General features: G+C 42.2%; 1 protein-coding gene across 1 annotated transcript in view; it reads left to right on the top strand.

Annotated features, from left to right (window-relative positions):
• Window positions 1–7,705: 7,705 nt before the first annotated feature.
• LOC106610918 (potassium voltage-gated channel subfamily H member 5) overlaps window positions 7,706–25,174 on the top strand; it is a 92,513-nt gene continuing 75,044 nt past the window's right edge. The window contains exons 1-5 of the mRNA XM_045724261.1: window positions 7,706–7,900; window positions 8,373–8,654; window positions 13,619–13,779; window positions 16,972–17,078; window positions 17,223–17,372. Coding sequence (XP_045580217.1) covers window positions 7,706–7,900; window positions 8,373–8,654; window positions 13,619–13,779; window positions 16,972–17,078; window positions 17,223–17,372 — 895 coding nt within the window. The remainder of the gene's footprint in view (window positions 7,901–8,372; window positions 8,655–13,618; window positions 13,780–16,971; window positions 17,079–17,222; window positions 17,373–25,174) is intronic.

Genomic DNA, 25,174 nt, shown 5'->3' on the forward strand with positions numbered 1-25,174 from the left:
AACTCTGTTCAGTGCGCTCTCCGGTGTGATACCCGGATGTATTGCAATGTACTGAACAAGACCGGTTACTCGCATCAATGTCTCTGTCATTTAACATTCAAACATGGTGTCAGTCGAACAACTAACCATGATTTCCGCAAATTAGAGACCCCTGTTCTGGTTTACAAAAAAAACGCTTATGAGTAAAATTTCGCCGGAATTGACCATAGAGTGAGTTTGCTAGTTAGCTTCAGTGTTGTTAGCACCAGTTAGACATGGCAGCGAACATTTCCCCCTCTCAACGTTATGAAGCTTACCGGAGATTGGAGCACGAACTGGGATACGTTTAGAGGTGAATGGGAGGGCTATGCACTAGCAACGGGACTTCTGAAAAGGACGATGAGGTAGTGGCTGCCACTTTGAGGACCATAATGGGAACTGATTGCCGACAAGTATACAAACAACTTGAACCTAACAGCAGCTCAGCAAGGTAACGCAACAGCTATTCTTGATGCTCGTTAAAATTACTTTAAACCAGTAAAGAACGTTATCTACGAGCGTTATATTTTCGGTTGTTGCAAACAGTAACTGATGAGGACACGCGCAGATGTTTGTTGAGTGAATGTGATCTGATGCTGGTCTTGGCAGTGGAGACATGCCGTGCAGCAGAGCTTACTGATATAAATAAGGATAAGGTCCATGGAGCTAGAAAGGCAACATATTGTAATGACCTGACTAGATCATAAAGGAACAATTGTCCAGACAGAGGATGGAGTTAACGAATTGACGGTTTATTAACCCAACTTAACACAGGCTACTGTTTGGCCGTAGCCCACGCCAAATAAATGAAAGGTACCCTCCAAACCAACCGTGACGTTCTCTTGTGAAGCCCAGACGTAAGTGAGAGAACAATGGCTAAACCCGGTCTTAACTTCCAATGCTCCATCCCCCTGCCCAACCCCCCTCCACGCCACTTCGCCAACCACGGTATCAGAATATTCCAGGCATTCCCGTCATTGGCAGATAGCAGGTTGATTGGCATGACCCCGCGAACACTGGTAAGTACAACACAACCCACTAATAGCCTAACACATAACCCACAGCTGTCTGTGCGGGTCGCTACAATATGGACATTGTCAATGCTACATTCAGGCAGCCAGTAAAGGAATTCCCCTTTGCCACAGCTAATGCTAATACTACAGCAAACTCTGCAGTAAGGAAAAGAACACTGCCCAGCAATATGCAAATCATGTGGTACAGCTAATCTCTTCCGCAAGGGTCTGCATGAAAAGCAAGAGAAAGGAGGATGAAGTGCACTCCATTTAAACAAACACAGATGAAGGGAACAACAGCACTGATGATGTATATGTTAGCGAGTGCTTAGGGGCAGTGAGGGCAAAAGGAAAAAAGTGGTTTGTCACTCTACTACTTAATAATAAAGCACAACAATGCCAGCTAGATTCAGGGGCCACATGTAACGTTATGAGCCTTAAAGACAAAAGGAGGCTGGCGCCCAGAGACAAACTCACACAGAGTAGCACCAAGCTGAAACTGTATTCAGGCCAGTTCATGACCTCTTTAGGCGTGTTTGTGACAGTGTGTTTTACGTGGCCAGAAACACACCCTTGAGTTTGAAATAGTTGAGGCTAGTCAACAGCCATTACTGTCAGGTTCTACATGCGATCGCCTTGGGCTTATTAACTTAACCATCCCAGCAGACTGTAACAATATAGACAAAGTCCAGGCTGGGCCCCTGATCAAGGAGACACTTCTAAACAAATGCCATGATGTCTTCAATGCACCGGTCGAGTCAGTTCCCGGCGAAGTCCACTTTGAGTTGGATGCAGCAATCCAGCCTGTCCAGTGTGCACCCTGCAATGTACCAGTGACCATGAAAGCAGCTACGAAGGCTCAGCTTGACAAATGATGCAGATGGCCACATCATATCCGTCACTGAGCCTACAGACTGGTTAAGTAATATGGTTATCGTCAAGAAACCAGACAAGCTACGGATATGCATTGATCCTAAACACCTCAACTGGGTTCTGCGACGTTCACATTACATCATGCCCACGTTGGAGAATGTTCTTTACAAGCTTCTTCACGATCATTGACGCCAGAGATGCCTTCCTGCAGTGCATGCTCGACGAGCCCAGCAGCTACATGACCATCTTTTGGACACCCTGGGGCAGGAAGAGGTGGTTGAAGCTCCCTGTTTGGGGTGTCCGTGGCTCCAGAGGTGTATCATCGGAAACAGCACGAGCTGTTGGTGGGAATCAGTGGCGTGGAACCCATAGCAGATGACATCCTCGTAGTGGGCTGTGGGGACAGTGATGAGGAGGCAGAATGTGACCATGACGCCAAGCTGCTGGCCCTGATGGTCAGATGCAGACAGTTCAAGCTAAGGCTAAGCATAAAAAAAGCTTCAGTTTAAAGTGCCAGAGGTCAGCTTTCATTGGCACATCTTGTCCTCCACTGGATTGAAGGCAGATCCTGAGAAAGTGAAGGCTGTCTTGGAAATCCCCCCCCCCATCTTGCAGCGCTTTGTCAGATTCGTCACCTACCTGGCCATGTTCCTACCGCGGCGGTGAGGTTCCCAAAACACGACGCAGCGGTGAGGGAAATGAAACAACTGGTCACCCAGACACCTGTACTGTGATACTACGATGTGTCTCAACCTGTCACGATTAGAGGTCGAGCGATATGATTTTTCCACGCCGATACAGATTTCTTGGAGGACCAAAAAAAGCTGATACCGATTAATCAGCCATTTTTTTTTTTTATGTATGTATGTATTAGAGGTCGACCGATTAATCGGAATGGCCGATTTTAATTAGGGCCGATGCAAGTTTTCATAACAATCGGTATTTTTCGCCAGTGATTTGCCGATTTCTTAGTTTATTTATTTTTAATTTTTTACTCGTTGTTTTTTTTTTTTTTGTATTTTATTAACAACATTTAAAAAAATGTATTTATTTATTTATAAAATTTATTATTTTTAGTATTTTATTTTTTAAATAATATTTTTTAATTTATTTTTAATTTTTATTTGAAATTTTTTCTTTTCTATTTTATTCAATTTTTTACTTTTTATTATTTTGTAATTTTATTTATATTTGTATTTTTTGTATTATTTTATTTTTTTAAAAATTAATTTTTAATAATATTTTTTAACTAGGCAAGTCAGTTAAGAACACATTCTTATTTTCAATGACGGCCTAGGAACGGTGGGTTAACTTCCTTGTTCAGGGGCAGAACGACAGATTTTTACCTTGTCAGCTTGGGGATTCAATCTTGCAACCTTACGGTTAACTAGTCCAGCGCTCTAACCACCTGCTTTACATTGCACTCCACGAGGAGCCTGCCTGTTACGTGAATGCAGTAAGATGCCAAGGTAAGTTGCTAGCTAGCATTAAACTTATCTTATAAAAAACAATCAATCAATCATAATCACTAGTTAACTACACATGGTTGATGATATTACTAGAGTATCTAGCCTGTCCTGCGTTGCATATAATCGATGTGGTGCGCATTCGCGAAAAAGCACTGTCATTGCTCCAACGTGTGCCTAACCATAAACATCAATGTCTTTCTTAAAATCAATACACAAGTATATATTTTTAAACCTGTATATTGCCTGCTAACATGAATTTCTTTTAACTAGGGAAAATGTGTCACCTCTAGCAACAGAGTCAGGGTATATGCAGCAGTTTGGGCCGCCTGGCTCGTTCCGAACTGTGTGAATACTATTTCTTCCTAACAAAGACAGCCAACTTCGCCAAATGGGGGATGATTTAACAAAAGCGCATTTGCGAAAAAAGCACAATCATTACACGACTGTACCTAACCATAAACATCAATGCCCTTCTTAAAATCAATACACAGAAGTATATATTTTTAAACCTGCATATTTAGCTAAAATAAATCCAGGTTAGCAGGCAATATTAACCAGGTGAAATTGTCACTTCTCTGGCGTTCATTGCACGAAGAGTCTGGGTATATGCAACAGTTTGGGCCGCCTGGCTCGTTGCAAACTAATTTGCCAGAATTTTAAGTAATTATGACATAACATTGAAGGTTGTGCAACGTAACAGGAATATTTAGATTTAGGGATGCCACCAGTTAGATAAAATACGGAACGGTTCCGTATTTCACTGAAAAAATAAACGTTTTGCTTTCGAGATGATAGTTTCCGGATTCGACCATATTAATGACCTAAGGCTCGTTTTTCTGTGTGTTTATTATATTATAATTAAGTCTATGATTTTCTATTTGATAGAGCAGTCTGACTGAGCTGTGGTAGGCACCAGCAGGCTCGTAAGCATTCATTCAAACAGCACTTTTGTACGTTTTGCCAGCAGCCCTTCGCATTTCTTCAAGCATTGCGCTGTTTATGACTTCAAGCCTATCAACTCCCAAGATTAGGCTGGTGTAACCGATGTGAAATGGCTAGCTAGTTAGCGGGGTGTGCGCTAATAGCGTTTCAAACGTCACTCGCTCTGAGACTTGGAGTAGTTGTTCCCCTTGCTCTGCATGGTTAACGCTGCTTCGAGGGTGGCTGTTGTCGACGTGTTCCTGGTTCGAGCCCAGGTAGGAGCGAGGAGAGGGATGGAAGCTATACTGTTACACTGGCAATACTAAAGTGCCTATAAGAACGTCCAATAGTCAAAGGTATATGAAATACAAATCGTAGAGAGATAGTCCTATAATAACTACAACTTAAAACTTCTTACCTGGGAATATTGAAGACTCATGTTAAAAGGAACCACTAGCACAGAAAAAAAATGTATGAAATGTATGCATTCACTACTGTAAGTCGCTCTGGATAAGAGCGTCTGCTAAATGACTAAAATGTAAATGTAAAATGTTCTAATAGGTACCATTGCCAGCCTAATCTCGGGAGCTGATAGGCGTGAAGTCATAAACAGCGCAATGCTTGAAGCACAGCTTACGAGCCTGCTGCTGCCTACCACCGCTCAGTCCGACTGGTCTATGAAATCATAGACTTAATTATAATATAATAACACACAGAAATACGAGCCTTTGGTCATTAATATTGTCAAATCCGGAAACTATCATTTCGAAAACAAAATGTTTTCTCTTTCAGTGAAATATGGAGCCGTTCCGCATTTTATCTAACGGGTAGCTTCCCTAAGTCTAAATATTGCTGTTACATTGCACAACCTTCAATGTTATGTCATAATTATGTAAAATTCTGGCTATTTAATTACTGTCTTTGTTAGGAAGAAATGGTCTTCACACAGTTCGCAACGAGCCAGGCAGCCCAAACTGCTGCGTGTACCCTGACTCAGAACGCAAGAGAAGTGACACAATTTCCCTAGTTTAAAAGAAATTCATGTTAGCAGGAAATATTAACTAAATATGCAGGTTTAAAAAGATATACTTGTGTATTGATTTTAAGAAAGGCATTGATGTTTATGGTTAGGTACACATTGGTGCAACGACAGTGATTTTTTTTTTCGCGAATGCGCTTGTTAAATCACCCGTTTGGCTAAGTAGGCTGTGATTCAATAATAAATTAACAGGCACCGCATCGACTATATGCAACGCAGGACCGGCTAGATAAACTAGTAATATCATCAACCATGTGTAGTAAACGAGTGATTATGTTAAGATTGATAGTTTTTTATAAGATAAGTTTAATGCTCGCTAGCACCTTACCTTGGCTCCTTGCTGCACTCGCATAACAGGTAGTCAGCCTGCCACGCAGTCTCCTCGTGGAGTGCAAGGTAATCGGTGTCCAAAAATTCAGATTACCGAGTGTTACGAAAACTTGAAATCGGCCCTAATTAATCGGCCGTTCCGATTAATCGGTCGACCTCTAGTCAGATTTAGAGTGACTCGAGCCAGTATGGCCTTGGCTGTTGCCTCATGCAGGAGGGCCAGCCTGTGGCATTCGCCTCTAGGGCACTCACTCCAACAGAGCAGAACTATGCCCAGATAGAGGAGTGCCTCCGCATTGTGTTTGCATGCCAACACTTCCACCACTACCTGAACGGGCGCAACAACATTACCGCAGAGACAGATCACAAGCCCCTTATTGGTATATTCAGCAAGCCTCTCCTGAATGCCCCGAAATGACTGCAGAGCATGCTACAGGCCCTACTAAACTACAACCTCAAGGTGGTGTATAAGCCAGGGCCAGAGATGTACAGTTGAAGTCGGAGGTTTACATACACTTAGGTTGGTGTCATTAAAACTTGTTTTTCAACCACTCCACAAATGTATTGTTAAAAAAAACTATAGTTTTGGCAAGTCGGTTAGGACATCTACTTTGTGCATGACACAAGTCATTTTTCCAACAATTGTTTACAGACAGATTTCACTTATAATTCACTGTATCACAATTCCAGTGGGTCAGAAGTTTACATACACTAAGTTGACTGTGCCTTTAAACAACTTGGAAAATTCCAGAAATTGATATCATGGCTTTAGAAGCTTCTGATAGGCTAATTGACATCATTTCAGTCAATTGGAGGTGTACCTGTGGATGTATTTCAAGGCCTACCTTCAAACTCAGTGCCTCTTTGCTTGACATCATGGGATAGTCAAAAGAAATCATCCAAGACCTGCTTTGCTGCAGGAGGGAATGGTGCACTTCATAAAATAGATGGCATTATGTGGATATATTGAAGCAACATCTCAAGACATCAGTCAGGAAGTTAAAGCTTGGTCGCAAATGGGTCTTCCAAATGGACAATGACCTCAAGCATACTTCCAAAGTTGTTGCAAAATGGCTTAAGGACAACAAAGTCATGGTATTGGAGTGGCCATAACAAAGCCCTGACCTTAATCCTATAGAACATTTGTGGGCAGAACTGAAAAAGCGCGTGCGAGCAAGGAGGCCTACAAACCTGACTCAGTTACGCCGACTGTGTCATAAGGAATGGGCCAAAATTCACCCAACTTATTGTGGTAAGGTTGTGGAAGGCTACCCAAAACGTTTGACCCAAGTTAAACAATTTAAAGGCAATGCTACCAAATACTAATTGAGTGTATGTAAACATCTGACCCACTGGGAATGTGATGAAAGAAATAAAAGCTGAAATATATCATTCTCTTTACTATTATTCTGACATTTCACCTTCTTCAAATAAAGTAGTGATACTAACTGGCCCAAGACAAGGAATTTTTACTAGGATGAAATGTCAGGAATTGTGAAAAACTCAGTTGAAATGTATTATTCTGACTTCAACTCTGTGAGTGACACGCTCAGCAGGGCTACTGCTTCAGGAACACACATATGCTCCATGCATGAACAACACGCAGTGTACAGCTTACAAACAGAGCAAGTGGATGTTTAACACATCAACCAGGCTGACTACCTCAATGTTACGGACCAGCGCGTTTACAAATCAGACAGCACACAGATGGGGACGAGCAACTCCAGGCATTGAGGTCTGTGATTCTCATGGGCTGGCCCGACTGCAAGGAAGAAACTGCTTTAGACGTCAGAGAATATTGGCCAGTCAAAGAGGAGCTCAGTGTTCAAAACGGAGTAATATTCAAGGGTAAGAGTCGTTGTTCCTTTGTCTCTGCGCCCTGAGATGTTGGCGCGCGTGCACTCAAGTCACATAGGAGGTGAGGCCTGTTACAGACAAGCATGTGACACACTGTTTTGGCCAGGAATGTAGAGTGAAATCAGACTGTCAATAAATGCACAGTCTGCAATGAATATGCCATTGAGCAACGGAGAGAGACGATGATGTCCCACGAGCTACCGATGCGCCCCTGGCAGATAGTAAGTCTAGATCTCTTCCAGCACAGTGGCAAAGACTTTCTGCTGGTAGTCGATCATTACTCAGACTTCTGGGAGATTGACCTCCTCCCCGACCTTTTAGCAGAGACAACGATCAAATGCTGCAAGGCTCAGTTTGCCCACTATGGCCAGCCAGATAGGGTAACTTCAGATACTGCACCCCAATTCTCTGGATTTGAGTTCTGAAAATTTGCTGCAGAATGGGAATTCGAGCACGTCACCTCATCACCACGACACTGAAAAGCTAAGGGGAAGGCGGAGTCAGCCATCAAAATCGCAAAGAACGTCTGCAAAAAAAGCTCTGCAAGAGGGCAAAGCTGCCTGGAAAGCAATCTTGTAGTGGCGCAATACCCCGACAGAAGGCATGGATAGAAGCCCGGCCTCATGGCACGGTGCTTAAAAGCAGCTCTGCCTGTAGCCAGCACTCTCCTGGAGCCATGTAAGGTGACAGACATGCTGGTGATGCTACATCACAGAATACAGGTCTCCAAGTTCATCTATGACAAATAAGCAAAAGACTTACTTACCTGAGCTCAGGGTGGGTGAAACAGTGCGAATGAAGCCACTACCAGGGGACCGGACGGGCCTCTGGAGACTCGGATCCTGTGTACAGGAAGTGGCACCACGCTCCTACTTGGTCGAAGTGAATGGATCACTGTACCGTCGTAACGGGGTTGACTTTCGGATTGCTGAGCCAGCACCTACTCAGAACCCTGATGGTCATAGGGGTCGCGTGACAAAAGACGGAACCCCAGCAAGTCACATGGGGCCTGAGGCACTGGGCAAAGAGCCAGGTGATCACTGGTCGGCCGCTCCCTCGCCCATCAATACTCCCCTTAGACAGTCAGGTGACAAGCCTGTGCGGGAACCCGCAGTCCTCGCAGACAAGCCCCCTGTCTGTTCATGCTGCGGCGCGTCTGTCCCAGCCACCTAAAACACTTAATTTGTAGGTTTCCCATTTGGGATTGTTGACAGACAGTCTTTTCACTGTTATCACTATCAAAATGTGTTAAGTTGTTACCTGAAGAAAGGAAGAAAAAAACCCGAAACTGTTCATGTTGGAAATTATTACTAGGTTTGTTTTGTTAGTGAATTGAAAGCTCCTGTCCTATTAAAAAAAAATAAAAAGGTTCAATTTAAATAAAAAAAGGATTTAACATTTTTTTATCACACGGATGTAGACCAGAAAACACACACACAGTCCTAATGAGAGGTGTGCAGCTGGTTGAAGTTTTTAACAAGCATGTCTATTCTGGGCTCATTTTTTGACAGTGTAACATTGAAGTCATGCTCAGCATTCTGTACTTGTTTCTGAAGTAATCCAGAGTTGAGAACCCTGACTGACATAGGTACGTGGTGCAAAACAGGACCAGAACATCTACTGCTTTCTCAGTCAGGCAGGAGACCGCTTCCTGCTGTAGATGAGCAACCCAGAACTGTGTGTGTTTGCCTCCAAAAAGTATATTGCTTCAATCAGTTTATTCCAGTTCAGAATAAAAATTATGACTTGTATTTTAACTGCAACGGTTCGAATGTTAAATGACGAGACAGAGGCATTGATGCGAGTAACCAGTCTTGTTCAGTACATTGCAATACATCCGGGTATCTCAAGCACACCGGTAAAAACACTGGAGTTGCAGTAATTAAAATTTACCAACAGATGGCATCACTGTGCCATCTTACACCCATAGCATCTTCCCTTTTATAAACTAGGCAAGTCAGTTAACCTCCCTGGGAAGGTGGGACGCTAGTCAACAGCCAGTGGAATCGCGTGGCGCGAAATACAAATACCTCCATAAATGCTATAACTTAAATTTCTCAAACATATGACTATTTTACACCATTTTAAAGATGAGACTCTCGTTAATCTAACCACATTGTCCGATTTCAAAAAGGCTTTACAGCGAAAGCAAAACATTAGATTATGTCAGGAGAGTACCCTGCCAAAAATAATCACACAGCCATTTTCAAAGCAAGCATATATGTCACAAAAACCACAGCTAAATGCAGCACTAACCTTTGATCTTCATCAGATGACACTCCTAGGACATTATGTTATACAATACATGCATGTTTTGTTCAATCAAGTTCATATTTATATCAAAAACCAGCTTTTCACATTAGCATGTGATGTTCAGAACTAGCAAACTTCCGGTGAATTTACTAAATTACTCACAGTTAACGTTCACAAAATACATAACAATTATTTTAAGAATTATAGATACAGATCTCCTTTATGCAATCGCGGTGTCAGATTTTAAAATAGCTTTTCGGCAAAAGCACATTTTGCAATATTCTGAGTACATAGCCCGGCCATCACGGCTAGCTAATTTGACACCCACCAAGTTTGGCCCTCACCAAACTCAGATTTATTATAAGAAAAATTGGATTACCTTTGCTGTTCTTCGTCAGAATGCACTCCCAGGACTTCTACTTCAACAACAAATGTTGTTTTGGTTCCAAATAATCCATAGTTATATTGAAATAGCTCCGTTTTGTTCGTGCGTTCAGGTCACAATCCGAAGGGTGACGCGCAAGCTCATTTCGTGACAAAAAAAATTCAAAATATTCCATTACCGTACTTCGAAGCATGTCAAACGCTGTTTAAAATCAATTTTTATGCGATTTTTCTCGTAAAATAGCAATAATATTCCAACCGGGCGACGTTGTATTCATTCAAAGTCTGAAAGAAAAACATGGAGAATTCTCATGAACGCGCATCTCCAATGTCACTGTCCTCAGCCTGACCAGTAACAAACAGAGCTGCTGTACTTCGCCCAGAGACTGCAGACACCTCATTACACTTTCTGGCGCCTTCTGAGAGCCAATGGAAGCCTTAGAAAATGTCACGTTACAGCACAGATGCTGTATTTTCGATAGAGAGGCTACAGAAGGACAATAAATTGTCACACAGGGCACTTCCTGTATGGAATCTTTTCAGGTTTTGGCCTGCCATATGAGTTCTGTTATACTCACAGACACCATTCAAACAGTTTTAGAAACGTTTGTGTTTTTTTTCTATCCAAATCTACTAATTATATGCATATTCTCGTTTCTGGGCAAGAGTAGTAACCAGTTTAAATCGGGTACGTTTTTTTATTTTTTATCTGGCCGTGCAAATACTGCCCCCTAGCCCCAACAGGTTAAGAACAAATCATTACTTACAATGACGGTCTACGCCGGCCAAACCAGGACGACGCTGGGATAATTGTGCGCCACCCTATGGGACTCCCAATCACGGCCGGATGTGATACAGCCTGGATCAATCAGTTTATTCCAGTTCAGAAAAAAAAATGATGACTTCTATTTTAACAGCAACAGCTCCAACTTAGACTTCGACAATAATTTCTACAGTAAGATGTAATGTAGACCTGATCATTTTTCATCTTAATCTGTACTGTTACTTAGGGTTGCACTATCAAAAAGCTTGCGTGTCTGTTCTGCATCTGTGTGATGTGATCAATCAGTTTGTTCCAGTTCAGAATGAAATTATTTATTGAATTTTAACAGCAACAGTTCCAACCTAGACAGATATAAAATAGTTTTGAATGGGGGAAATTAACATGACTAGCTATTTATATGGCTATTTCATTTAATTGTTATTTGTTTTTGTCTAATATTGTATTTATTTTAGACATAAGGGCAATGAATTGTACCAATATTTACATATAGTTGCATGTTTTAATAAGCTTGGGTCCCAGGAAAACACAGAATTTCTAATTTGGGTCCCAGGCTGAAAGGTTTAAGAACCCCTGTCCTACATAATAGTGAAGACATCAAAACTATGAAATGACACATATGGAATTGTGTCTTTGGCATCATTAAACTGAAGACTTATTTTTATCAAATAAATGATCCGTAATTATTATTACGTGATTAAACTAACTTAACTTGTTATGGATAGGGGGCAGTATTTTCACGGCCGGATAAAAAACGTACCCGATTTTAATCTGATTATTACTCCTGCCCAGAAACTAGAAATGCATATAATTATTAGCTTTGGATAGAAAACACTCCAAAGTTTCTAAAACTGTTTGAATGGTGTCTGTGAGTATAACAGAACTCATTTGGCAGGCCAAAAAGATTCCAAACAGGAAGCGCCCTCTCTGACCATTTCTTGGCCTTCTTGATCATCTCTATCCAAAACAGGGGATCTCTGCTGTAACGTGACATTTTCTAACGCTCCCATAGGCTCTCAGAAGGCGCCAGAACGTTGAATGATGACTTTGCAGGCCATGGCTGAAAAACAGTAGCGCATTTGGATAGTGGTCGATCTGAGAACAATGAGACTGGGGGCGTGTGCACGAGACGACTCCATGTTTTAATTTTTTCGTCTTTGAACGAAAACAGGGTTTCCCGGTCGGAATATTATCGCTTTTTTACGAGAAAAATCGCATAAAAATTGATTTTAAACAGCGTTTGACATGCTTCGAAGTACGGTAATGGAATATTTCGAAATTTGTCACGAAACGCGCCGGGCGCGTCACCTTTCTTTACCCTTCGGATAGTGTCTTGAACGCACGAACAAAACGCCGCTATTTGGATATAACTATGGATTATTTGGAACCAAAACAACATTTGTTGTTGAAGTAGAAGTCCTGGGAGTGCATTCTGACGAAGAACAGCAAAGGTAATCCGATTTTTCTTATAGTAAATCTGAGTTTGGTGAGTACCAAACTTGGTGGGTGTCAAAATAGCTAGCCATGATGGCCGGGCTATCTACTCAGAATATTGCAAAATGTGCTTTCACCGAAAAGCTATTTTAAAATCGGACACCGCGATTGCATAAAGGAGTTCTGTATCTATAATTCTTAAAATAATTACGTTTTTTTGTGAACGTTTATCGTGAGCAATTTAGTAAATTCACCGGAAGTGTTCGGTGGGAATGCTAGTTCGCTGTACACAAAGAGGGCAATGGCATTGACATCAAAACTATGAAATAACACATGGAATCATGTAGTAACCAAAAAAGTGCTAAAAAATAAAAATAGATTTTATATTTGAGATTCTTCAAAGTAGCCACCCTTTGCCTTGATGACAGCTTTGCACACTCTTGGCATTCTCTCAACCAGCTTCATGAGGTTTGAAAGGACATCCAGCCAACTTGACACTACTGTGGGAAGCACTGCAGTCAACATGTGCCAACATCCCTGTGGAGCGCTTTCGACACCTTGTAGAGTAAATGTCCCGACGAATTGAGGCTGTTCTGATGCGGAGGGTTTACAATCCATTCAGCAATCATTAGACTGTTCTCTTATATTTGGCTGATTGTAGAGTGTTTAGGTTATATTACTTCTTGCCAAAGTGTTAGGCTACAGGCTTGAAAAGTTGCAGTAAAGCAGAACATGCTGTTTAACTAATTGAGAATCAATTTCATTTTAAATCAATACCTAATTTGAAGTAAGTTTCATGCTGTTGTAAGGATAATATTGCTTGTTATTTCTCTCTTCAAGTAGAATTAACCCCTCTACTACTTGTTTATCTCACATCCAGTAAAACTGCTGCAGCTGATGCATAGAATCCCTAATGCAGAGACTGGCGTGGAGTTGGCAGTAGAGTTCATGCATTATATGTGCTGTAAACTCCCTCTCTGATTGATGGCATTTGTGTGTGGTAGTTGGTGGAAAAAATTACAATACAATAAAGTTTCTTTACTAATCGTACTGGATTCCAAGTGTATCAACCAATCACTCTAATCTTAATTCCATTGAAGCATGATTGTTGTTGCGGATATAGAATAAGCTACTGAATGTAGTGCCGTAATTGTTTGGAACAAAAAACAGACATTTGAGGGATACGTCATCACTGTATTGGACACACATCACCAATGGGTTGTGCCAACCCATCTGAATATTTCAGCCCTCACCACACACCTGTTTCCCTGACCTCTCTTCAGAGACCAGCTTCATCCTGGGGAATGCCCAGATCGTGGAGTGGCCTGTAGTTTACAGTAATGACGAATTCTGCAAGCTCTCAGGGTTCTCCAGGACGGAGGTTATGCAGAAGAGCAGCACTTGCAGGTAAGGATGGTTGTGGTATAGTAATCATCTTATTTTCCCCTTTGTAGGTGTAATGTATCTGCTGTTAAAGATGAACTCTAAACCACTGTAGAATGCTTTCAAAAGGGCTTTCATGAAGTGAAGTAATTCTGAACATCACAGTACAGGAGTCACTGAAAACCCCTTGGTATCTGGTGTTCCACTAGTACTGAATGAGTGCCTGTACTGCCTGGTGAGCATAGAAATTGTTTCAAATGGAACCAATTTCCAAATCAAACTGTATTGGTCACATACACATGGTTAGCAGATGTTATTGCGAGTGTAGCGAAATGCTTGTGCTTCTAGTTCCGACAATGCAGCAATATCTAACATGTAATCTAACAATTCAACAACATATATATATATATATATATATATATATATATATATATATATATATATATATATATATATATATAACACACACACACACACACACACACACACACACACACACACACACACACACACACATCCTAAGTAAAGGAATGGAATAAGAATATGTACATGGAAATATATGGATGAGCAATGACAGAGCGGCATACGCAAGATGCAACAGATGGTATAAAAGACAGTATATACATATGAGATGAGTAATGCAAGATATGTAAACATTATTAAAGTGGTATTATTAAAATGACTAGAGATCCATTTATTAAAGTGGCCAATGATTCCAAGTCTGTATGTAGGCAGCAGCCTCTGTGTTAGTGATGGCTGTTTAACAGTCTAATGCCTTGAGATAGAAGCTGTTTTTCAGTCTCTCGGTCCCAGCTTTGATGCACCTGTACTGACCTCGCCTTCTGGATGGTAGTGGGGTAAACAGGCAGTGGCTCGGGTGGTTGTTGTACTTGATCATCTTTTTGTCCTTCCTGTGACACTGGGTGCTGTAGGTGTCCTGGAGGGCAGGTAGTTTGCTCCCGGTGACGTAACCCTGCACCTTAGACACCTTAGTATTTCCTCACGTGTCCCTTAATGTCCCTTAATGTTGATGATATGGTTGTTACTGACAAGAAGCACATGGCTGAGATCTTTAATCACCACTTCATTAAGTCAGGATTCCTATTTGACTCAGCCATGCCTCCTTGCCCATCCAACATTTCTTCATCTCCCACCCCTTCTAATGCGACTATCCCTGATGCTTCTCCCTCTTTTTTCCCCCCTGCCCCGCTACAAAGTTTCTCCCTGCAGGCAGTCACTGAGTCTGAGGTACTAAAAGAGCTCCTTAACTTCTATGGGCTATATCAGGGTGGAAAATTCAAAAACAGCAAATGTCATAATTCAACTTTCTCAAACATACAACTATTTTACACCATTTTAAAGATGCACTTCTCCTTGATGTAACCACATTGTCTGATTTCAAAAAGGCTTTACAGCGAAAGCAAAACATTAGATTATGTTAGGAGAGTACATAGACAAAAATAATCACACAGCCATTTTCCAAGCAAGGACATGTCAACAAAACCCAAAACATAGGTAAATGAAGCACTAACCTTTGACGATCTTCATCAGATGACACTCCTAGGACATTATGTTACACAATACATGTATGTTTTGTTCGATAAAGTTCATATTTATATCCAAAAACAGCATTTTACATTGGCGCGTGATGTTCAGAAAATGTATTCCCACCAAAACGTCCGGTGAATGTGCACATCAATTTACAAAAATACTCATCATAAATGTTGACAAAATATATAACAATTATTTAAAGAATTATAGACAGACTACCCCTGGATGCAACCGCTGTGTCAGATTTTAAAATAGCTTTACGGAGAAAGCACATTTGTCAATATTTACATTTACATTTTAGTCGTTTAGCAGACGCTCTTATCCAGAGCGACTTACAGTGGTGAATGCATACATTTCATACCTTTTTTTTCCCTTCGTACTGGTCCCCCGTGGGAATTGAACCCACAACCCTAGCGTTGCAAACACCATGCTCTACCAACTGAGCCACACGGGACCAAGCAATATAGCTCAGCCATCACGGTGAGCTATACAGACACCCGCCAAGTTCGGGGCAACCTAAACTCAGAATTAGTATTAGAAATATTCTCTTACCTTTGCTGATCTTCATCAGAATGCACTCCCAGGACTGCTACTTCCACAAGAAATGTTGTTTTTGTTCCAAATAATCCATATTTATGTCCAAATACCTCCGTTTTGTTCGTGCGTACAGATCACTTATCTAAAGGCATAACGCGCGAGCGCGGAACCAGAGACGAAAAGTCAAAATGTTCCATTACCGTACTTAGAAGCATGTCAAACGCTGTTTAAAATCAATCTTTATGGTATTTTTAATGTAAAATTGCGATAATATTCCAACCGGACAATATCGTATTCATTCAAGGAGAAAAAGAAGGAACAGCGTGACTGCGCATATCCAATCCCTTTGTTGCCAGGCAGTCCACTCAGAAACTGAGCTCCTATTATCTGCCCAGTGACAGGAGAATGCTCAAACCACTTTCTGAAGGCTTTAGACAGCCAATGGAAGCCCTAGGAAGTGCAACGTAACCCCACAGATACTGTAGTTTCGAAAGGGACTAGAAAGAAGAACTACAATTCTCAGATCCTCCACTTCCTGGTTGACTTTTTCTGAGGTTTTTGCCTGCCATATGAGTTCTGTTATACTCACAGACACCATTCAAACAGTTTTAGAAACTTCAGAGTGTTTTCTATCCAAATCTACTAATAATATGCATATTCTAGTTTCTGGGCCAGAGTAGTAACCTGTTTAAATTGGGTACGTTTTTCATCCGGCCGTGAAAAATACTGCCCCCTAGCCCAGACAGGTTAAAGACAGTGTAGCACCTATTTCTCAATGCCAGATATGCATATAATAGTAATTTAGAGCACCCCAAGAAAACATTCCCAAATTACAAACTCTTAAATCAGTTGCTATAGTATTGTAATGTTGTTCTAAAAGTTGGGTTTAAGGTTTTCTCCAAAGCAGCTCTAACTTCAGAAACAATCCCACAATACACTGTGGTCAGCGTCACATGGTAAATGAAAAACTTCATGCTAGCAGATACCCATAGTTTTCCAGTCATTGCGATAACGCTAGTTAGCATTGGATCGCGAAACTACCTCATTGCCAAAATCCTGAAGTATCCCTTTAAGGGTCATATGTCAGATGACTAATCCTTTTGATCTTATTTGTCACTTTTCTTCCAGTTTTATGTATGGAGAGCTGACGGACAAGAAGACGACAGACAAAGTCAAAGAGACCTTTGCTTCTTATGAGTCCAACTGCTTTGAGGTCCTTCTATACAGGAAGAACAGTGAGTGTTCCAATTTAATTGTTGCCATTGTATATGTACTGTAGATTATTGTATAGAAAGGAAAATATAAACAAAATGTAATGTGCACCTTATGAGAAAAGCAATTATTAATACTACATTGTAAAGAATCTATTCTGCCTGCAGGGGTACCAGTGTGGTTCTACATGCAGGTGGCCCCCATCAGAAATGAGAATGACAAAGTGGTTCTCTTCCTGTGCACCTTCAAAGACCTCACTTTCGTCAAGCAGCCCATCGAGTACGAGTCCACTAAGGATAAGGACGAGTCCACTCCAGGTAAGTCTCTGGCTATTTGCTTGTTATGAAGAGCCAGTCTATGAATTACTGGAGATGGAATGGTCTTGTGGCTGATATGATCAGAAGTGGTTGTTTTTCCCCTTTCCTCTTATATGAGTGCCCTCGGAAAGAATTCAGACCCCTTGACTTTTTCTACATTTTGTTACGTTACAGCCTTATTCTAAAATTGATAAAAACCTTTTTCCCTCATCAATCTACACACTATACCCCATAATGACAAAGCAATAACTGTTTTTTAGAATGTTTTGCAAATTTATTAAAAACGGAAATATTATATTTATATAGGTATTTTTACTCAGTGTATAGGTATTTTTACCCTTTACTCAGTACTTTGTTGTAGCACTTTTGGCAGCGATTTAAAGCATTGAGTCTTCTTGGGTATGACTCTACAAGCTTGGCACACACTGGTATTTGGGGAGTTTCTCCCATTTTTCTCTGCAGATCCTCTCAAGCTCTGTTGGATGGGGAGCGTTGCTGCACAGCTATTTTCAGGTTTCTTCAGAGATGTTCGATTGGGTTCAAGTCCGGGCTCTCGCTGGACCGCTCAAGGACATTCAGAGACTTGTCCTGAAGCCACTCCTGCGTTGTCTTGGCTGTGTGCTTAGGGTCATTGCCTGGTGGAAGGTGAACCTTCACCCCAGTCTGAGGTCCTGAGTGCTCTGGAGCAGGTTTTCATCAAGGATCTCTCTCTGTACTTTGCTCCGTTCATCTTTGCCTCGATCCTGACTATTTTCACAGTTCCTGCCTCTGAAAAACTTCCCACAGCATGATGCTGCCACCACCGTGCTTCCTCGTAGGGATGGTGCCAGGTTTCCTCCAGACGTGACGCTTGTCATTCAGGCCAAAGAGTTCAATCTTGATTTCATCAGACCAGAGAATCTTGTTACTCATGGTCTGAGAGTTTTTAGGTGCTTTTTGTCAAACTCCAAGCGGGCTGTTAGGTGCCTTTTACTGAGGAGTGGCTTCCGTCTGGCCACTCTACCATAAAGGCTTGATTTGGTGGAGTACTGCAGAGATGGTTGTCCTTCTGGAATGTTCTCCCATCTCGACAGAGGAGCTCTGTCAGAGTGACCATCGGGTTCTTGGTCACCTCCCTGACCAAGGCCCTTTTCCCCCGATGGCTCAGTTTGGACGGGGGGCTAGCTCTAGGAAGAGTCTTGGTTCTTCCAAACTTCTTCCATTAAAGAATGATGGAGGCCACTGTTCTTGGAGAACTTCAATGCTGCATACATTTTTTTGGTACCCTTCCCCTGATCTGTGCCTTGACACAATCTTGTCTCGGAGCTCTACGGACAATTCCTTTCACCTGATTACTTGGTCTTTGCTCTGACATGCACTATCAACTGTGGGACCTTATATAGACAGGTGTGTGCCTTACCAAATAATGTCCAATTCATTGAATTTAGCACAGTTGTAGAAACAACGACTCCAAGTTGTAGAAACATCTCAAGGATGATCAATGGAAATATGATGCACCTGAGCTCAATTTCGAGTCTCATAGCAAAGGGTCTGAGTGCAACCTGTTTTTGCTTTGTCATTATGGGGTATTGTGTGTAGATTGCTGAGGATTGTTTTTTATTTAATACATTTTAGAACAAGGCTATAATGTAACAAAATGTTGAACAATTCAAGGAGTCTGAATACTTTTTGAAGGCACTGTGTGTTGTTTGGTCTTGGCCCTGGGCTCTGTTCTTGCCAGAGGGCACAGGGGAATGTGCCCCCTCAGATTTGTTCTGTTTAAAATATATATACACAATACAAGTCAAAAGTTTGGACACATTCTCATTCAAGGGTTTTTCTAATTTTTTTAAGCTATTTTCTACATTATAGAATAATAGTGAAGACATCAAAACTATGAAATAACACGTGGAATAATGTAGTAACCAAAAAAGTGTTAAACAAATCAAAATAGATTTTACATTCTTCAAAGTAGCCACCCTTTGGCGTGATGACGGCTTTGCACACTCTTGGCATTCTCTCAACCAGCTTCACCTGGAATGCTTTTCCAACAGTCTTGAAGGAGTTCCCACATATGCTGAGCACTTGTTGGCTGCTTTTTCTTCACTCTGCGTTCCAACTCATCCCAAACCATCTCCATTGGGATGAGGTCGGGTGACTGTGGAGGCCATGTCATCTGATGGAGCACTCCATCACTCTCCTTGGTCAAATAGCCTGGAGGTGCGTTGGGTTATTGTCCTGTTGAAGAACAAATGATAGTCCCACTTAGCGCAAACCAGATGGTATGGCGTATCGCTGCAGAATGCTGTGGTAGCCATGCTGGTTAAGTGTGCCTTGAATTCTAAATAAATCACTGACAGTGTCACCAGCAAAGCAACCCCACACCATCACACCACCTCATCCATGGTTCATGGTGGGAACCACACATGTGGAGATCATCCATTCACCTACTCTGCGTCTCACAAAGCCACGGCGGTCCCGTGTGTCTCAGTTGGTAGAGCATGGTGTTTGCAACGCCACCGGGAAAAAAAGAAAATGTATGCATTCACTACTGTAAGTCGCTCTGGATAAGAGCGTCTGCTAAATGACTAAAATGTAAATGGTTGAGTGGGTGTGTTTTCCCTTTGGTCCTCCACGCTTTGAATTCCAAATTGTCCATTATTTACTGTATTTGAGTAGAAAGTATTTTATTATCATATACAGTTTTTTGAGGGGTAATGCTTTGACTTGTTCTTGCTATTTGTATAGTCGTCGCATTGTATTTGGTTGTCATGGTGTTCTGGTCAGGTCGTTTTCTCTTTGTTCTATAAAGCTAGCAGGATGTGCATTAGCCTGTTTTACAAGGCTCTTTTGTGCTGTTCCAGTACAGATTGGGGGCTCTTTACATGTGGAGTGTTGCTCTGCCCTGGTGACACAATGAGTTACACAACTCCTAACCCTCTTTTCATCTGGGAGAGGTCAATTGTATCTGTTGCAGTGTCATAGAGAGCAATATAAGAATATAGGCCCATAGGAATAGCCGAACAAACCAGAGGTAACTAATTTATGTTTTTTTTGGACTACAAACTGGTGAGCTTTATTGTGAGGAGGCTGCTACTGTTGCCTGTATGGGTCTCTGCCACCGGTCTCCTTTTACCTTGATGTACTTTGGGGAAAATAGCTGAATTAATCTCCCTAAGAGACAAAGTGAAAGAGGATCTGAGCTTTGAGACCTGAGGGCTATTTCAAAGCCCTAATTCTCTCTGGTATTTATTTCACCTTCATTTTGGGGCTCCCGAGTGGCGCAGCTGTCTAAGGCACTGCATCTCAGTGCTAGAGGTGTCACTACAATCCCTGCTTCGTTTCCAGGCTGTATCTTAACCGGCTGTGATTGGGAGTCCCAAAGGGCGGCGCACAATTGACCAAGAATCGTCCGGGTGAGGTTTTGACCGGGGTATGCCGTCATTGTAAATAATAATTTGTTCTTAATTAACTGACTTGCCTAGTTAAATAAAGGTTAAATTAAAAACTTGTTTTTAACCAGATAAGTCAATTGAGGAGAACCAATTTTAATTTACAATAACGACCTAGCCAAGAGGGATAACATTGCAACAGTGAGCAAGAGAACACACAATACCATATTAAAGGTACAAATTCATCAAATATACAACAATAACAAATATTCACAGTGGGTTAGAGCAGAAAAGTCCAAGGCAAAACAACAGACATAATAATCAGATAGCAGCACAGTTAATGTTTTTGAAGGAGTGTGCTGGGATAGTATTGTCTAGTTTAAGGGTCTTTTGCAACTCGTTCCAGGTGTTGGTGACGGAAAACTGGAATGAACGCGATATAGGAGGTGCAGGCTTTGGGAATGGCCAGTGTATTCAGACCCCTTCCCTTTTTTTATGTTACAGCCTTATTCAAATTTTATTTTTTAATTCTCGTAAATTTACACACAATACCCAATAATGACAAAGCGGACAGGTTTTTTGAAATTTTTGCAAATGTATTAAAAAATAAAAACAAATAGCTTATTTAGATAAATATTCAGACCCTTTGCTATGAGATTTGAAATTGAGCTCAGGTGCATCCTGTTTCCATTGATCATCCTTGATGTTTCTACAACTTGATTGGAGTCCACCTGTGGTAAATTCAATTGATTGGACATAATTTGGAAAGGCACACACCTGTCTATATAAGGTCCCACAGTTGACAGTGCATGTCAGAGCAAAAAACAAGTAATCAGGTCGACGGAATTGTCTGTAGAGCTCCGATACAGGATTGTGTCGAGGCACAGACATGAGGAAGGGTACCAAAACATTTCTGCAGGATTGAAGGTCCCCAAGAAAACAGTGGCCTCCATCAATCTTAAGTGTTTGGACCCACCAAGACTCTTCCTAGAGTAATCGGGGCAGACACATGTACCCTCAGCGATGAAGGTGAAGGAAGTTCAGGCAACTATTCTTTGTTTGTATCCGCTCTGGGCCTCTCATTGGGAGTGTAGACTGCTTTCCACGGCTCGTGACATGCAACCATCGTTGATTGCCATGCTCCTCTTGCTGTGCTCCTTCGATTCTGCTGTCAGATGGGGGAGGAGAGGCAGGAGATGGCTTCCTGGCAAACGAACTCCGGGCAATCGGATAGCGACAAACGACAAGGCAGAGATGGATTGAACAAGCGCGAACGCCGTCCAGCCACCGGCGTAGAAAAGGTAAACATTCCACTCTGCATTTTCTCCAGTTTCTTACATGGGCTGGTGACCTGCGTGATCAAGGAAGCCACCTCAAGCCTATAATCCTTGGCAAGCAAAGAATTGACAATTGGATCTCTGAGTGACCCAGTCTGTCCCGAAAACAAAGCGTAGTAGATACTGTGCTGGAACTGTTAATTTACTTCTCTAGACAAAGAGGGCTCTCGAGACAGAGTCATTTAAAAATCATGTTAAACACTATTATTGCACACAGAGTGAGTCCATGCAACTTAATATGTGACTTGTTAACGAAGGGGTTGAATACTTATTGACTCAAGACATTTCAGCTTTTCATTTTTTATTAATTTGTAAACATTTTGAAAAACACAATTCAACTTTGACATTATGGGGTATTGTTTGTAGGCCAGTGACAAAAAAGTATTTAAATTCAGGCTGTAACACAACAAAATGTGGCAACAGTCAAAGGGTGTGAATACTTTCTGAAGTGTTACGAACCGGCTCAGAGTTCGCAACAAAAGGGAGACAACGTGGAGACAAGGAGTATCAAAAATATATATTTATTAGCTACCACAACCAAAAACAACAAGGTGTCTGCATGGAGAGAGTCTTCCCCAATGACTGTGGAAGAGGTCTATTTATCATGGGACACAGCCGGGCCCAGGTGCTTCCCATTTAGCTGACGACCCTTCCAACTCCGCCCACCGGCATCCTAACAAGGAAACAAGAACAGAGAGAATACGGCAGACAGAGTGGGAGGGTCGTCACAGAAGGCACTGTATCTACCAGAGCGCAGGTTACTTTTGGTAGTGGAGATGTTGAGGAGTGAGCTGAGGTAGAGGGGGGATTCGCCTATGACGGATTTGTAAATAAATTGGTACCAGTGGGTCTAGTGTCGTGTATGTAATGAGGGCCAGTTGACCAGGGTGTAAAGGGGGCACTGGTAACAAAGCGGATGGCAGTGTGGTAAAAGAAGTCTAGTTTATTGAAGGAGGTTTTGGGGGCAAGCCTACTGTACATCGCCATAGTCCAGCATTGGCAGGATGGTCATTTTTACAAAGGTGTGCTTGGAAGAGTGGGTGAAGGATGCTTTGTTGAGGTATAGGAAACCAATTCTGGATTTAACTTTAGACTGCAGGTGGGTGATGTGGGTTTGGCATGAGAGTAACAAGTCCAGCCATATACCAAGGTATTTATATGTTTCGACATACTGTAGGTCTGACCCATTCAGGGTGAGAATGTTAGGAAGGTAGGCAGGTTGAGGTAGGTTTCAGTTGAAGAGCATACATTTCGTTTTTGGGGTATTGAGGAGTAGGTGAAGGTCAGAAAAGGCATGCTGGATATTGTTAAAGCTATGTTGAAAGGTGATCATAAGTGTTCATAGAGGGGCCAGTTGTGTACAGGATAGTGTCGTCGGCATAAAGGTGGATGAGGGAGTCACCAGCAGAATGTGCAACATTGTTAATATTCGCAGAGAATAGGGTTGGCCCAAGAATCGATCCTTGTGGAACTCCAAAAGATGCTGCCAGTGGTTTGGACAGCAGCCTCTCGGATTTACACATTGTACATGGCCACGTAGCCATCTATTTAACACCACAGAACGAAGCTGGAGCTAAGACCACTCTCAACCAACTCTAAAGCAATAAGCAAAGAAGACCAGTCACGTCTTGTTGTAAACAACACACAGATTCTGCTTACGTTCTGTTTTTTACGTGTCTAATAGTCAATTTGATATTGATCCAGCTTTGTACACTCACATGGGCTGGGCCTTCATTCTGTTTACACATGTCTAATATTTAAACTTATATCGATTCTTCTTTCTACTTCAAAGATAACAGTATAGGTGTCTGAAAATCACCAGATGACTGGAAACTTCTTCACTGTCAAGTGTCTTCACTGACATTTTCAACTTCTCCCTGACCGTGTCTGTAATACCTACATGTTTCAAACAAACCCCCATAGTCCCTGTGCCCAAGGAAGCGAAAGTAACCTGCCTAAATGATTACCACCCCGTGGCACTCGCATCGGTAGCCATGAAGTGCTTTGAAAGGCTGGTCATGGCTCACATCAACAGCAAACTCCCGGACACCCTAGACCCACTTCAATTCGCCTTTCTCACCTGGACAAAAGGAACACCTATGTGAGAATTCTGTTCATTGACTACAGCTCAGCGTTCAACACCATAGTGCCCACGAAGCTCATCACTAAGCTAAGGACTCTGGGTCTAAACACCTCCCTCTGTAACTGGATCCTGCACTTCCTAATGGGCCGCCCACAGGTGATAAGAGTAGACAACATCACATCTGCCACGCTGATCCTTAACACTGGGGTCCCTCAGGGGTGTGGACTTAGTCCCTTCCTGTATTCCCTGTTCACCCACGACTGCATGGCCAAACACGACTCCAATACCACCATTAAGTTTGCTGACGACACAACAGTGGTAGGGCTGATCACCGACAACGATGAGATGGCCTATAGGGAGGAGGTTACAGAGCTGGTGGTGTGATGCCAGGAAAACAACCTCTCCCTCATTGTGCGCAAGACAAAGGAGCCGATCGTGGACTACAGGAAAAGGCGGGCCGAACAGGCCCCCATTAACATTGACAGGGCTGTTGTGGAGTCGGGTCGAGAGTTTCTTTGGTGTCCACATCACCAACGAACTATCATGGTCCAAACATACCAAGACAGTCATGAAGAGGGCACGACAAAACCTTTTCCCCCTCAGGAGACTGAAAAGATTTGGCATGGGTCCCCAGATACTCAAAAGGTTCTACAGCTGCAACATCGAGAGCATCCTGACCGGTTGCATCACCGCCTGGTATGGCAACTGCTCGGCATCTTACCATAAGGCGCTACAGAGGGTAGCGTGAACGGCACAGTACATCACTGCGGTCAAGCTTCCTGCCATCCAGGACCTATATAATAGGCAGTGTCAGAGGAAAGCCCATAAAATGTCTCCAGTCACCCAACAGTTATAGACCGTTTTCTCTGCTACCGCTCGGCAAACGGTAACGGAGCGCCAAGTCTAGGACCAAAAGGCTCCTCAACAGCTTCTACCCCCCCCCCCCAAGCCATAAAACTGCTGAACAATTAATAAAATCACCACTGGACAATTTACATTGACATTTTTTTA

The sequence above is a fragment of the Salmo salar genome, chromosome ssa09 (genome assembly GCF_905237065.1).
Source record: "Salmo salar chromosome ssa09, Ssal_v3.1, whole genome shotgun sequence".
Taxonomy (NCBI): Eukaryota; Metazoa; Chordata; class Actinopteri; order Salmoniformes; family Salmonidae; genus Salmo; species Salmo salar.